This window comes from Anopheles maculipalpis, chromosome 2RL, assembly GCF_943734695.1.
Source record: "Anopheles maculipalpis chromosome 2RL, idAnoMacuDA_375_x, whole genome shotgun sequence".
Lineage (NCBI taxonomy): Eukaryota > Metazoa > Arthropoda > Insecta > Diptera > Culicidae > Anopheles > Anopheles maculipalpis.
In genome coordinates, this window is record NC_064871.1 from 26043348 (window position 1) to 26060011 (window position 16664).

The 16664-nt window shown below is 43.2% G+C and overlaps 2 protein-coding genes across 2 annotated transcripts in view; both read right to left on the reverse strand.

Annotated features, from left to right (window-relative positions):
* LOC126558678 (pancreas transcription factor 1 subunit alpha) overlaps positions 1 to 16664 on the reverse strand; it is a 396742-nt gene that overhangs the window by 106879 nt on the left and 273199 nt on the right. The gene's annotated exons all lie outside the window — the stretch shown is intronic.
* LOC126557287 (sodium-dependent phosphate transporter 1-A) lies at positions 990 to 3608 on the reverse strand. Its single transcript, XM_050213002.1, has 6 exons — positions 3410 to 3608; positions 2896 to 3321; positions 2180 to 2783; positions 1644 to 2015; positions 1367 to 1552; positions 990 to 1290 (listed from the first exon to the last, which is right to left on the reverse strand). Exons 1-6 carry the CDS (start codon positions 3600 to 3602, stop codon positions 990 to 992), a joined length of 2082 nt encoding a protein of 693 aa, XP_050068959.1. The 5' UTR covers positions 3603 to 3608.

The following is a 16664-nucleotide window of genomic DNA, read 5'->3' on the forward strand; positions in this document are numbered from 1 at the left end:
ATGAATGTTTGCTTACTCTGTGCGCGCCTCATTGAATCATGCCGCTTTTATGCTGATATTTTTTCCTTACGCTGCTTAGGTGTAACTTTTGATATACTTTCTTAATTTTGCTTTTGTCGTGGTATGCCTTCCCAGTCTGATTAAAATCAATCAACTAAAGCCGAATGCCGGATTACTTGAAGTAACACTGCCGACATACCACATGCTCAATCCGAACGTTATATCTGTTTGTCCCGCAACAGATTCCCGTCTGTCTGCCTATCCAACCCTATCCTATCAGTTTACTTTGCTAAGAGCAAAGGGCTCGGCATAAGAGCTCTTGTACTGTGTGCATATCCTGTTGCGTGTATACCGTAGCACTGAACTGCTCTTTTTTGTGTTGCTTAACCTACTGAGAAGAATGATAAAATAACAACTTATAGGAAAATTGGAACTAACTGACGAATGATGGGCGATATACTGCTAGAGCTCCGTGAAAGATAAAACACTATGATTTCGAACTTGAAAAAGAAAGAACGCAATCTTTTATGTAATCCAAAACTGTGCCATTTCCTTTTCTTGGAGGCTAGTGGTGTTCGAAAAAAAAACGTGTTCTTAGATGAGAATGAACTAACGCACAATTCGCAGTACAAAACTATTTCTATCTGAAAGTTGAGGGCTTAAGTAACTAAAGTTCTGGAGATAAGATTAAGTGACCCTTTGATGTCCTCTTAAATGGCGGATTCCGTTCCACATGCTTCCGCATCACATTCACTAGCTGAGTACAACAGTTGCAGTTTTCTAAACTTCATCTGCACCGAACATGTGGCGCAATGTTTTACTCAAACAAGGCCCAGCCTGAATGAATGCTTAGCCAGCGTTGTTGTTGTTATTGCTGCCTTTTTTCCCAATGTATCTCGGCTGGCGCATTTTGTTTTGCTCCGTCACTCTATTTTGCTGTTTTTTATCTATTAAGCGACAGGGAGATGGAAAACCGTGCTCCTGGATGCTTACGGTAGCACAATCGCTCGAAGGATCATCATAAAACCGGCACTTAATAGGGCCGCCACCGGTACGGTGACTACCCACGCATACACGATATTACGGAACAATCCCCAATCGACGGCTTTTTGTTGCGCCGTTACGGCATGATGGTGCGGATGTTTACTGCTTTCCCCCGACATTGGCCGTGAGTTGGCTTGGCCTACGAACACGACCGAACCCACCTTGCAGTGGGTTGTAGAAATCGGTAGACCGATTTTGGACGCGATAAGCACGGTTAGGGCGGCACCGATTTCGATAGTAAAACCACTGAAAATGTCCAACAGATTTTTTATAGGTTAATTTTTTGATGATGATTTCTATCTTTAATTTCGGCAATACTTACGTCGATGGAGTAATTTTTGTGAGATCATTACCGATCGTTTCGATCACACGCCGACCCCACAGCCACAAACCAACCGAAATGCCCAATCCTCCATACAACAGTATCGATAAAGGAGTTTCCGATTGTTGCAGTACCGAGCCTTCGCGATAGATCATAAAGAGAGCGATCAGCGGTCCAATAGCATTGCTGTAATGAGGATAATGTAAAGGATATTTAAATTCAAATAAACGCCTTTAGAATGTGCTCCATCCATGTGAATGCTTAAGTCGACACCAACCTGACATCATTGCCACCGTGTGCGAAGCTTCCAAAGGTAGCGGTAAGAACCTGCAGGAAGGAGAACAATTTCGACACGTCCTCATTCTCTTCGGCCGGTTTTTGCCGTCGGTTGTCTTCCTCTGAACCTTCCTTTGCACCAATCAACGGTACTTTGCTGGAATTTGGCGAAAGCGTTGCACTGATGAGCGGATGTTCCAAGCCGGCGGCTGCCTCTATCTTGCACATATCTGTCTTTTTGATGTCCTGATCTGTACTGCTCAGCAGCACGTTCTGTGGCATTAGGGCATAATCCGTTACCGGGAGGGTACTATCACTTTTTGGACTGGTGGGTGATTTGCCATTCTGTAGCGCGATCACGGTAGGTTGCTCTCTGCAAAAATACATGGTTGATTCAGTGTTAAAAAAAAGCACAATAGACTTTGCAAAATTGTGGTGATCGACACATAAGAAATTTACGAATATCTATTTTTGCTTGCAATGATAAAATTAAATCAAAATAATACTGTTTTTGCTTGTAAAGCAGACTTTACTTACTTTAGCCCTCCATTGCTTAAATGTCCGGAGTCGGGTGATTTTGGCGATACGTTCGTACTGTTGCGACGGTCAAAATAGGTGCCAAGATGGAAACGTCCATTGCCGTGATACGACTGAAACTCGTCGATGTAGTTCAAACTAGTCACCGTTAGATCTGTGTTGTCAAGACTGGTCTTATCCTGCGCACCGAGCAAGCTATTTGCCTTCTTCACAATCTCCGGGTTGAAGCTGTAAGGGCCTCCAATACCGGCAGCCGTCAGATCGTTGGAGAGCTTCTTCACCAGTCCATTGTGTGGTGCTTGCTGCTGATGTTGCGAGGACAGCGACACTAGCTCGGTCGTCTCGGTGATAGCTGGTAGAGCTTTTCCGTCACCCGCCACCAACGAAAGTGGCCGCTTTGCCCGGCGCGGACTACCGTTCGATGACGAATCACCGTCCGAGTCACCAAGCGTAAACTCGGTCTTGTTCGCACCGTCCAAACCGTTGATAATCTTGCGTCTTTGCCACGGCACAATCACCATCCGCACCATTATTAGCACGATCAAGCCAAGCGTCAGGCTGACCACGAGCGCCACCCACAGCGGGATGTTATCCATGTACAGCACTGGAATCGAATATAATTACCGTGGTGAGTGTCAAACGGCACCACCCGACACATTCTCTGTAGCGAGCCCGCTAGCTTGCTACATTCACACTACCATCTAATGGTTGCTTACATTTTGGTCCATCGTGCACGATACTAAAAACATTCACAGCCAATGTCGCACCATAGAATAGAGGCAGCGCGAACAGTCCGGCCTCCAGTGGATTCTTCGCGTGCAGGATGAATCGGCGGATCAGCCAGAACAGCATCACGCTCACCAAACCGCTTAGTACGGGCGAGATGAACCAGGAACCGATAATCGTTAGCAGCGTGTTCCACTTCAGACCTTGCGTGCCACGCGCCACCAGGCTGAATCCGATCGTCGATCCCACTATGCTGTGGGTGCCGGATATGGGCATTTTGAAGAATGTCGCTACCAGCAGCCATAATGCTGAACTTCCCAAAGCCGACAGACAGCCGAGCATTAGTTCGATTTCTTCGCCCCGGTACATCTCCACCTCCAGGATACCTTTCCGCATCGTATCGGACACTTTATAGCCTAAAAGAAAAAGAAAAATAAATAAAAATTAATGAAATGTCAATTGTACACAGACACGTGCGCACTAGCTCAATTAATCTATATCTACCTATCAGTACAGCACCGGACACTTCGCATACGGTTGCCAACCAGCAGGCTTGACGTATGCTCAGCACACCAGAACCAACGCTGGTACCGAACGAGTTGGCTACATCATTTGCACCGATGCCGAACGCCAGAATGAACGCTATCACAAAGCCGACGATGACCAGCCACAATATATCCGGTGAAAATGGTTCCATTTTGCTCGGATTTTGTTTTTGCACTTGGGGATTTAAACTTTAGATACAGTCGATGACAAACTTAAACGATTGACTTTGAGCGTGTTACTCCAAACAGGGATGGAAGGATCCAAGCTTTAACCGACCAGCTTTTTTTTTTTTAGATAGAAATGCTCCGATCAGCCGAAAGTGGAGTGTGTTGTTTTTTTATTACTTGTGGAGATAAGCTAACGTTTAAGAGACAGACAGAAATTGTCTTTGCTAAAAAAAAAATACTTGCCCTTGTGTCCGGAAAGACAAAGGAAGCAAACAATGTAATATTACAATCTGAGATGATGGTTTTAAACAAACACAAACGAAAAAGCTTTGCTTTTTACTAAATTAAAATCGATCAGAGGGGATGCGGTGTGGTGTATCAAGTCTTATTCAATCACGTTCACAAAAAGGAAGATGTCTTCTTTAGGAGGTGCCCGTCGCTTTTAAGCTAATTATTAAACTCTTTTTTTAAAACGAGTTGTTTTTTGTTTACGTTTGCAGCTCAGAGGATTCCTTTACTTCACCGAAATGACGACCTTTTTTTCAGAATAATGCTTCTATGAAAAAGCAATTAAAATCCCAAAAGTGCCAAAATTAGTTAATGTGCGCCACTGCTAACGACACTTTTTTGCGACTACTAATGTTGATTTGACGTTACTAGCAATAATGATCACTACACACAACTGAAACAGTGTGTGCTCCTGTTTTTAAGCGCGTTAGTGCTAAAATTATTAAGTATTTATAGTAATGCCTAATACGACTGTGTACTTTAATGTATAAGCTACACTTAAAAACAGTTGTTAAGTAACGGAATCAATGATAAGAATGAAAATGAGCGAGAATGCCAGAAGACGCAAGCACAAATCAATCGAAATTGTTTCGCTTATTCTTCCGACCGGTAGTAGACGAAGAGACCTAAATCAGTATCACAAAAAATGATGCAAAGATGCGCGCACACTGATCTTGCTTGAAGAAAAGTTAACGAAAGAGTGGGCAATATCTATATATGTACGTTGGAAAAGAGATGTGAAAGCTAACAATCAAATACAAGTAATGTGCGAGTGAACGAAAAAGAATGGAAAAAACCAAGAATGCAGATATTGTACCTTAAAAACGTTAAGTTAGTAAATTCTTGTAATGACCACCGACAAACACGAAGATGGACACGACAGCGGTTACTAACTAGCGTTTTAATTTGACAATATCTGGTAGGCAGAGTTTTGTAAAAACAGCCATCGTTTCAAGAAGTGGGGGTTTGGAGGCGGGTTTTGTCGGTGGTGCTTACGCCCCAGAGACAAACGAGCGTCGCCTAGCTACGGTAGTCGCGTACGGGTAGTGAAGCTTCCGGAATCGCCGGAGCCACTCAAAGACGGCTTATCTCCGCTCTGAACGGATGTGTGGTAGGTTTACTGTTTTACAACACCGAACCGCAGCCACTCCAGGCGATGAAAGTCTATTTCGGCTGGTAGGAGTTTTATAACGATTTAGAAAGAAATCTTATTTCCCCCTGAAGGAATGCTCCGCCAGGTCTCACGTTAAGTATCGTCAAACAGAGCCGCAAGCTAAGCTTATTATTCGCAGGAACCAAACCACTATCGAATCTATTTCAGCTTCTTTCTGTCGCTTCGTACTGGATGTGTATGATCATTTCTGAAAGTAGACAAGAAAACGAACACTTGTATTATATGCGATAAGTGAAACTAAGTTAAATAACGAAAAAATGCATCCTAGAATGACTGAAAAAGGTTTATCATCGTTTTCCACACCTAGTGACAACCTACAACAACCAAAATCAGCCTGAAGCAGACAACCTTCTCATCATCATCATCACCGGCCATACACATACCAGAGTGCATCCGGTTGTTGATTGCACTTGGCCGAGAAAACGCTCCGACAGCTGCTGCACACACAGCCAATTCTCGTTACAGGAGTGGCAGGAGGACATAAACATTTTGAAGGTCAAGTTCAGGTGAACTGTCGAGTATTCCATACGATTGATGTTGATTTCTCGTGCCCGGATCCATGCAGTTTTATTGTGATAGTTTTCTGCATATTCCTGCGATTATTACCCTCTTGCGGACGAGTAAAACCCCGTCGCGACACCTCGTATTACGATCATGCGGCGACATGGGTTCGGTGATTAAACTTTCATTTCATCAATAAAACTAACAAAGTAACAACTGGTTTACACTTTCAAACATCCTGATTAGCCTCAGGCAAATCGTTTAGCCGGTTTGTTTTGCAAACTTGAGTACATATACCGCACACTAACTCAACCAGTTCGTTCTAGGTCATTTGCGTCATATTATGCGATGTCCGATATAGTTGCTTCTAATGTAAAGTGCAAGTAATTACACAATTTATTACTCCTACAAGAAAGCCAATACACACCCAACCTACCGAGCAGCAAACGGGCAATCACTTTCCACTTAAAATAGGCTCTAGATACGTCAAAAGTGAGGTCAAGGTTTTATAATCGATTCGCGCGCAAAAAAAACCACGCGTTGATCAAAGATGAACTGATGCTGGGAGCAATCTTGCCTTCACAGTTGGTCAGCAGCGTTCAACAAAATAATCGAATTTATAGGCCTCTGCTGGTGGCAAGAGCATCAGCCAAAGAGTGATCAATTCTGAACTGAACTTGGACACGATGGTTGGAGCGGTTCTACCCTGTTTCTGTCCCTGGGGTAAGAACAAGCCATGAGGAAAGTCTTTCCTCCTATATTCGAGCAAAACGATCGTTTACCGATCGATGGTTGTAAACGAGTAGCAGTGGCACAGCACGCCGATGTGCGTGAAATCATTTCCCTATGCATCGGTATGGTATTGGTGAGAGAGGAAGCACCATTTCTTTAAATAACACACATCAGTCTTTTTTCGCGCATTTGACCTTTTTATATACACGCGACCACATTCGATGATCTACGACGGCGACGACGGTGAAGAAGACGATCTGCCTGTGTTGATGATGATGATGGCGGTAAAAAATAAATAACGTGCTCAATTCGCGTGATCGAGGCGTTGAACGGCACATTCAGGAGAGCGTTCTCTACATTTATAAACCCCTCCTCTTCGATTGTGGCGGGCTGGTGAGGTTATGGTGCTTTCGGTTTGGTTTTAATTTCTGCACTTAAAACTCTTCATGTTGTTCTGTTTCTATTTTGATGTCTAGACACACACAACACTCAATGTCAGTACGGTTTTGATACGCCGCTAACACGCAGTTTCATTAAAATGCTTTAATTTGTTGATTCTGATTTGCCGACTATGAAGATGAAGTAAAATTTTTTTTGGGCGCACCTAGTTCATTTCGTTCACCTTCAGACAATGACATTGGTTCGGGGTTGATCCGGAATATTGCACTAAAATTACCCACCGAAACAATGTTGCATACGTACACAAATGAATGAATGAGATGGTTTCTACTCGATGCTTTACAATCGGTCTTAAGTACTGTTGATAGCGGTTGCATCATGCCATAGCATAAAACGAAACGCTCCTACAAACAAACATCAGCTGATAATAAAAAGCCTAATGAATTTGGCCAAATAAAACTTTACACAACGCTACTGTAGATAACCTAGATTGACTTAATTTTTTATTAAAGTCCCTATCAAACTTAATTTGAAGCAACTTGCTATTGTCTTTTGTCTCAGCTGCCCGAGTGGCACAACATTGTTATGTTGTGGTCTAAAATTAACATGCTTCCATTTCACCTATCACTCAGAGTTCTTATCACCTTGCAAATGTTTGCCGGCGAACGAGCAAACAGGTAAATGTGGCTAGAACATGTGCACATGTGTCAAAGTCATAATACGCACGGCGGTTAAAAATATATGACCTGATTTCAAATGATTTGCCAAATAGTTTCTTACACCCCAAATAAACCTAATCGAAGTACTGACGGGGACATGCGTCAAAATGATAACAAAGACAATAACCCTTTTCACTATAAAAAGCTCTTTTAAGCAATTCAGAGTTGTTATGAATAAAAAAAAAACACAACAAAATAAAAAATATAAAATATTTTCTAATGCGAAAAATAACCATTACCAGGCTCATTGCTTTTTTGACACACAACAATACATACTTTGCACAATAAATTAACATGTTGCTGTATTTAAGTTCTTCCTGCTTCTATCCTCCTCTTTCACCAGTGTTGTTGTTTGTTGCATGTTATATATGTTTTGTTGTCGTGTTCATTTTCTCGCTTTTCTCTTTCGCTTTTGCAAACCACACCTACCGAGTTTCAACGCCAACGGGTTATATTTTTAAAAACGACACGCGATCTTCGACCTGCGTTTCCTACTTTTATCCCACAAACTCTTTTTTTCCGTTGGCGTTGTGTGTCGTCGTCGTCAAATGATGTATCTACTTTTAGCTGACCGAATATAGGACCATCATTTATATTATAGTCACTAGATTCGACGAAAATGGTTTACTTCCTCTGTGATCCCAACCGATCGTTCATCCTCCGATGGCTCGTAATTCGAGTCGGGTTTACGTTTTGATCATCGATAATCTTGTGCCGCTGTCAGTCTATCAATCCGTACCCTTCGTCTCGTGATCATTCATTGCCGGGTGCGGCAGCCTTGTCCTCACACGCGGCTACGATTCTGCTGCAGCTGAGGGTTGAGCATAAGGCGAGCGGTTGTACATATTGTATATAATGGTTTGTTTTCTCTGCTTTGAAGTCTTGTTTCCATTGGTAAAGAAGAGTCAATGAAAAAAATAGCACCAGAAAGAGAAACTCTGCACCTAAAAATACTCATGTGCTAGTATAAGAAGAACAATTTCTGTAACAATTACTGTTGTTACTGTTAGTAAAAGTTTTAAAAAACTTTTATTATTAAAATCTACTCCGCATAATCAATGGGCACAGGATGAAATCCCTTGCAGATAAAAGATACAATGTGAAGTTTTTTCAATCATCCCTTCGGTCCACTGTGCCTACATGCCGTAAAATTACGATGGCCTTCCGTGTCTTCCCGGCTGGAGGGCAGTAAGGAAGCGTAGTTAAGAAACTTGATCATGACACAATTCGCACCGTCCCGTCGTCATCGTACCATCAATGTCCACAATTAAGACGCTCTCGTCTGTCGGTCAAGTTTCTCATTTCTTACGACTACAGCTGTCACATCCAAACGGATACAGTATCGGCGAAGGAGAGATACTAAATATAACTCTCTACCTTTAGTAACTGGATCCAGATTTTCTACTGCTGTTCATTCGATTTGTTTGTATTGCATCTCACAACTTATGGTGACGTTAAACATTTCCCATTGGGTGGTAATTTGGCTTGTAAGATGTCATTATAATTGAACGGATCTTTAAAAAAGAATGGCATCGACTTTCTAGTTCATTTGTCTCATATTCTGGACTAATAAGTCGTATTTTGCATAATAGTTGTGATTATATTGATCGTTACATCTTTTGGTGAGTATATGTTTTGTGTTTGAAAAGATGCAAAGCTTTCTTTAAAAATAAAAATTAAAAATACTTTATATTTTTCCCTTGAAAGATCCCTTACGTCAGACTTCACAGAATAAAAGAGTCCAAGCATGATGTCATTTTGCAAGGCAAACTGGCAATACAAACTTATCCGTGGTTTTGAGCCCTGAACACCCCTAAGTGAGTACGTCCCTCACAATCTCAAATTTTGTTTTTTTGCTGTGGAATTACAATTGGACAATCCCATCGTAAAGTTGATGGTTTCTTCGAATTTGAACAACTAAGAACTATGCACCCAGTATGCATACAGTTTGATCAGTTTAGAATATGTTCGACTATTGATGCATATAAAGAGAGAATAATTAAGCTACAGCTTCTTTTTTACAACTTAGCAAATAAGTACCAACACCTAACTGTAGCAGCAGAGATATGCCAACGCCTAGTAGTTGCATGCAGGCGTAATTAATGATAGTACGCATTTGTTTATCACGTATCATCATCACACACTGTCGCAATGCTGTCATCCAGATGTCAGATCCATGTTGTGAGCACCAACCACGGGACCCGAACTAATTTAAACCGAATGTGACAAACAGCTTCCGCCATTGAATAAAGACCATTTGTCAATCGGTCGCGATAAAAAAAGGCGTGCGATTTTAATTTACGAAACGGTTCACCATACAGCAACAAACGTTTCCTGTCAAAATGGAACAGTTACTACCAAAGCGCATGACGAATAAAAATCAAACAAACCAATCATCACCTATCACCTACACACGTTGCGATACCCGTGATGCATATCAACATCTGGCCGCGTTATCTGAGAAACATGAGATATCGAACTGCGATACTCCTAGGTGCACCCTAAAAAACATACACAATCGCTACTGAAGTGTATGGACATGGACGAGCTAGCAATGTGATAATTAACGTAAACGTACATCGAAATTTGTACCCAAAACCAGCCATTGCGAAATTGTGGTACAAAATATGTGTTGATATCATATCTGCCGAGCATTGCGCTTGTTTGTGGAAATTGATTCAGCGCAACAGCGTAACCACTAGAACTTGGCCTTTCTATTTACGATTTGGCTATAAAATCATGGAACGTTCCAGCTCGAAAACATCAATAGCTCGTTTTTTGGGGTGTGGCAAAACACTTTGATGGTGATAAGCAGTGGTTTACTCGACATTGTCACGCCTCATGCGACAACATGATCATGGGGTGATCAGACGCCTATGCATTTCCTGTATTTCCTGCAAAATGGCAAGGTCTCTCTCTCTCTCTCTCTCACTAAGAGTTCCCCGCGGGACAAGATTTTCTCCCACGACACGCTAAAGAATTGTAGGCAAAACGGGGCAAACACACTACAAATTGACCACCTTTGGTGTGCCACCAGTTTGGTGCTAGATCGTACACCATTGCAGTGGGTAGACGATAAGATGTCGGGGGCGCAACCCTATGAGCATGCCAAGATACGGTTTTCTGATACCGGCGTGGCAGTTCTAATGCAAATCGGGGCAAGATCAAGACCAGATTCCAACCACCCAGAGCAGAAACAAAACAAGCTGGATTCCTGTAACCCACCATCGTGCCAGCGAACTGGTTTAATGGTAAATGAGCCCGCCCTTCTATCTGTGAGCGGTAAATTGATTAAAACCGTACGGGTGGGTTCCGTACGGGTGGCACACCGTGTAGGCTTCGATAGCGACTAGATCACTTTCTACGACGGGATTTCAAGGTTACCCCAGTGAGTACACTTATCGGTGGCACGGGGCAGGGCGAGGATATAGGCCAACATGTCCGAGCTAGGAATGTGCAAAACACTCTAACCATAACATCTACCCGGACCGTACATGTACCCGACACAGGATCGTGTCTATCAGACCTTGGCAGGAACTAGCAACAAACTGGCAACAAAGCTCCTGCAGCTAGAGGGAACCATTGTTGAAAATTCGCTAAAATATCAAACGGAATCGGGAGAGCAGGAAATGTGTTTGTGTTCGTTCGCGTCATCGGGCTAAAGGTTAGCTTTGATAGAGAGCAGAGTGCGTACCGCTGGCTTCTCGTCCTATACGGTTGATTTCTTGCCACCAGAGCTGCGTCAGAAAATGGCAATCCTTATCTCAACGAAGCGGTGCACAATTCTGATGTTGATTAGCTAGCGACAGATTTATGACTATGAATCGTGTAACTGTATCCCAATACACATCATCTAGGGACTAACGTAAGGTCACCAAATATTTTGTGTGGAAACATAACTTGAAAAAATTATAGGAGCGGTGCTTGCTTTTACAACAGGTACTTCCCCACCTTTAAACAACTTCTTCTGGAGAGAATTATAAAATTCAAGTAGCGGTTAGCTTCACACAAAGAGTATTTATAGTCAATTGTGTACAGAAAAAGGTTCTAAGCTAATTTGTGCAACTATTACTTGTTAATCAGCTTAGCCTTTATATGCCTGACATATCAGCAGCTTGCTATATAAATGCGATATAAATTAAATACAAGGAACCGTAAGATTGATTACCATCGTTTGTTATGTTATCTCTCGCAAATAATTTACAAACTCTCCCGTACAAATTACGTGCACCAAAACCCCATTCGAATAATTGTCGCTGAGACGGAATTGAAACGCCCATACCGAAATCTCAGCCAACTGTACAGGATTGGCGGATTGTACGGTGCCATAAAGTTAAGAAGGGTAAAATAAATCAGTATCAAACAGTCGATGTATCAACGTGACAGCAAGAAACGTCAACCGGCGGGCAGCCAGTTGTGCCAATTGCTCCTCGAATAGATAAAACTCAATTTCTTGCAGCGTCGTACATTTTCGGCCTACCTTCCACGTATTCTGATGGCACGTACAACGTGTACAAACCTTTTTTTCTGATGTTGTACAATTTTACACCATAAAAAAAATGTGCCGAAGAAAAAAGACCACCACCGACAACAAGTGATGGTGGCGCTCACACGACCAAGTACCAGAGAGAGCTCGGTAATCTTATTCGTTTGCAAAAAAAAAAAAGAAAACAGTCCAACCCGTCGCATCGCAACGCAACCCAACGCGAAAGATGAGCCGTGTGTACTATACAAGCTTCACGCGACATACGCGTGATTGATTGACGCAAAATTTCAGAGAAAACCCATTCAAAATTTTGGCGCACACACAACGCAGACATATCGATGTAGGCCGAAACCAACGTAACTACACCACACATGGAAACGTTCTCTCGGAAGCTGAGTGAAAAACCCCTTGCTGGTCCGAGTGGGATATTTTTTAATTTTTCCAACAGCTAAATTTCATTACGCACCAGCGACGTGCCAGCGGAAGTGTACTTTACGAGCGAATCACGAAGAAGAACAGTTGGGGAAGGTCTTTTCAATCAAAGAGCCGACACATTTTCCTTCCCGTTTGTTGAACTACTACAAGAATCAAAAAATGATATATATCTGCCTCGAATTGAACCCTTTTACAGGACCAACCCCTCCAAACATCGCGAGCTGTAAAATTATCAACTTAAGCCGCGTTGTGCGTTTTCTCGAACGTTGCTAATCTAAATTTAAGCCACCCCAGATGTAACGTTATGGAATTGGCCAATCAGAAACCCCGCGCCACATTCATTGATTGGTATTTGATGTAATCGCCTTTGAAAAAACGCACTCTGTGGTCATCCCCTGTGCGATCGCTTATCACGCGCACCGTCTGTAGGTGATAATGCAAGAAATTTGCTGGCACATCGATCGTTTACCACTAAACGTTTCGGTGTCAATGAACACGAGCAAGCTAAAGCTTCCAAAGTGACGCCCGAATGCCATAAACACGTGCCAATTTCTGCGCAGAACATCAAACATTCAAAAATATTTACAAAAAAATCTTCTCCTTGTTGTTGTTTGGTCGCTCAATCCTTTCCACTGGCATTGTGCAAGCCAGTAGTATATACCATATCTACAAACTGAATTGGAGTAAGCAGTATCGAAGGGGTCTTAAAATCCCACTGATCCCGCAGAACCATGAACAGAACCTTTTCCATGAGACAGAGCGTGAACGCTGATCCCGGCTGCACTGATGTTTCTAGACTGACACGTGCGTTCGCCAATGTTGATTGCGCACCATTTCGCTCGTCGTTGCGTCGGGCCGGATGTGTAGCTGTTTTTTTTTCGTCCAGATTTGTAAGCATTTTTGCATTGTGTTGCGATAAAGCGAACTCAAATTCAATTCAAAATACCTGTGCTTTGTCATTATGTGCCGCATGATAGACGTGGTGGAAGTTGGTGGCGCTTATTGATGTAATGCGGGGGAATTGTAATTTATATGCGCAAAAAAAAATGCTATTAGATTTACGTAATTTGCCATTGTTGGCGATACGAATGCTGATTCGAACCAAAAAAAAAAGATAATAATAATAAATCTGAGCATTCATTTCAACTCAAACCAGGCTAGCTAGAAATGGAAAAGTTCCCCCGGTGGTCTCAGAATATTAACACAACCGAACACCTTCCAGATTATCTCTTGTCCTTTTACTAGAACGCACAGCAACCATTTCCGTACATCGTTTCCCAATTTTAGCTTCAAAAAGACGCAGCAGCACAAGCATGACGCATGGACTATAACTTACGTTTACGCGCTGTAGCCACGTGCTAGCAAACGGTAGTCATCGAAGTATTTCTGCATCACAGCGTAACAATGTTCACAAAACGGAGGAAAAACCGCCGACGATACAAGCACGTTCGGTGTTGCTGCTCTTGGTGCGTAATGTAGAGAATTGAGGATCGTTTTCGTCTTGCCGAAACTGGGCGCTATTACACAACACTTTAACGATGGTTAATTAATCAGCTGCTTTGCAAGACCGATTCAGAACTTTAATCGCTCGTTGGAGTTCCGTTGCACCGGGTAATGCTTCGCCAAAATTGCCTTTCCTCGGCGCGATTCCGAACGGCGGATTTTGTGTTGCCGAATGAACAGGGGAGCCACTGAACGTAAGATGCCAAAACCGCGAATGACACTCCCGCGAACCGTATCGTTTTGATCTTCTGTGCACGAAAACAAACTTTAAAAACGTGCGTACGTTTTAGCGTTTATAGCCCGGAAAAATGGTCTACCAACGAGAGAGTGAAAGGAGCTTGCGCACGCGCACCGCTAATAGCACACTGCCGGCTCGTAATCAATCAGCACCACTGTCTGAAGACTGAATCATTCGAGCAGTATATATTTGGTTTTATTCAAGATTCTGCTCGAATCTCTCCCCGCGGACACCACCCGGCCAGAGGCAGGCTTGCACCGTATACCCGTACCGTATGACACGCGAGCGGGAACAAGATACACCACGACGACGACGAATACCGTGTGTCGACACGGTTGTGTGGTGGTAAATAAACCTCGCCTGTACCATACGCTCGTGATACGCGATCGAGCACTCAACCCGCGTAAGCACGTACACCCCCTTCCGTCGCGCGTATGTGTATTTGTCGAAGGGGTCGCACATTGCCATGCGGATCTGACTCTGTCCGATTACGCTCAAATTCAGACAAACCAGCGTGTCTGTGTGTTTGTGTGCGTAGCTTTTTTTTTGTGGAACTACCAACCATCATGCCGACGTAAGCGGATCGCGCAGCCGCACTGAGGGTTGACACGCGGGTAGAATCCGCAACCATGCGTCCCCATCCGTTCCCTAGCCGCACGACACTTTTCCTTACAGCCGTATCGTAGCCTACACACCATCAACGTGCCGCGCGCTTCGCGCTCATTTTGCACTCACCAACACCCCAAAAACTCATCGCACGCCCAAACGGCACTAATGGGGAAGTTGGCTACATGTGGAGGAGCTTCTCACAATCTTTCCTCTTTTAACCTCCCACCGGCACACCTGCAGCGGAGTCTCTGCGGAACGATCCGCTCTCCTTGAAACAACCGGCCGGTATGCGTAATATCGCCACTGCAAGATACCTACGTAAGCACGTTTTTCGGTCCGTCGTTTCGTGCGAAAAGGAGAGTAGATGATAGCACAGAAGGCATAGCCTTATACCTGGTGATAACCTGTGGTACATTTATTGCGGATTGGTTTGTGGGGCGTTGTAGAAAGGGAAGACGCAGCAACATTTTGGGCGAGAAAAATAAAACCTCAAGTCGGAGAAGTGGCTATACGGCATTCTTAGCGTTTCGCGTTCGGTCAAATGGAAGGCCCAAAGTTCAGCCTCGTGGCACAACCCCTTCTACTACCACCACCATTCAAGCGGTTCTTCCATTTTCTCCTCGCCCTGGATGTCTCTGTTCCTCCTCGCAACCTTCATCGTCACAACTGCGGAACTAGAATAGGCAAGTGCTGCTAACTCTCTCGCTCAGTGCTTGGTTGTGTGTGGTGCGAACCATGCGCAAATATTTGCCAACAGTGCGCCTCCTGGTAGCCACCGCACATAACCTACCGGCTCCGACGGTTTGGGGCCGCTCGGCCGCTAACGATACAATTTCAGCAGATTCGCGGAGTTCTTGTACATGCAGGAGTTTTCGCTCGCAAAGAGAAAACATAAACCAACCACCATTTGCGGTCCGTTACAGACAAGCTAAGCCTAAATGCGTGCTTCGCTCGACGCAATGTTGCGTGGGGTGTTCAACAAACAGCCGCATGCTTACTTTACGGCTGACGGAAGTGGTGGAAGAAATCCGAAGTAGAGATGAAAATAAGTGACACCGAATGACATGTTCTCGCCATACCGGGCGGGAGGCAGTTTTGTTTGACGTTTAGAAACATTAGAGACGGTGGGCATCGTATACGTGCGGTGTGGATTAGACGAGCTGTGTATGAAAGGAAAGAGCCAGCAGAAAACTCACGTGCTTCTCACATGTAGCCGAGGAATGAGCGTGAACGCAAAACTTCCTGCGTTGGGGAAGCGTTATCGCTGTAAAGTACGAACTACTGGCAGTTATAATTGGTGAAGTACCTGTTAAAATAAGCACACATTAGGAAACAATGAGGCAATGTTGTTACTACATCGAATTTCAATAACTTAGATAGATTTTTAAATTAAAGCTCCTACATTAAAAGTTATTTAAAAAAGGTTTGTGATAGTGAAAAGTTGTATAATTGTCATCGCCAAAATAAATCGTAAAAATATGCATTTAAAGTAACATTTAAAAAAGAAACAATTGTGAAAATTTCCAAGTATAATTCCATAAAATTTCCCGTCAACAAATAGAACCCAGATGTTGAAAAAAATTTAAAAAATAAAATCCTTAAAAAAACAAAACATAAATAACATAATCTCAAATTTAAACATTTTCCTTAATTTTTTCATTGCAGTGCAACGATCTTAAAACTAAAAATAGTCATCGGCTTCTTTTCATAAGAAATTGTTGCTTCTTCTTTTTGGGCTTAAACAAGGTCTACTAGGTCACGCTGGCCAACGAATGGCGTACGTCTGGTTATGATGCCATATAAGTTGGATAGTCAATCCTCACTAGGGGGGAACGATCCGGAAGGGATTTGAACCTCAGTCCTATCGTTTGAAGACCGGCGCCGCTGTCACTTGCACCACCGAGCCGCCCCAATCATATGATACTATATGATTTATATGAATGTTAACCCACTCATGAAGGA

Coding starts and splice junctions, on each gene's coding strand:
- LOC126557287 (XM_050213002.1), bottom strand. CDS start 3,602: ATGGAACCATTTTCACCGGATATATTGTGGCTGGTCATCGTCGGCTTT. Junction 2,784..2,895: donor CGTGCACGATGGACCAAAAT/GTAAGCAACCAT, acceptor ATTCGATTCCAG/TGCTGTACATGGATAACATC. Junction 1,291..1,366: donor ACAAAAATTACTCCATCGAC/GTAAGTATTGCC, acceptor GGACATTTTCAG/TGGTTTTACTATCGAAATCG.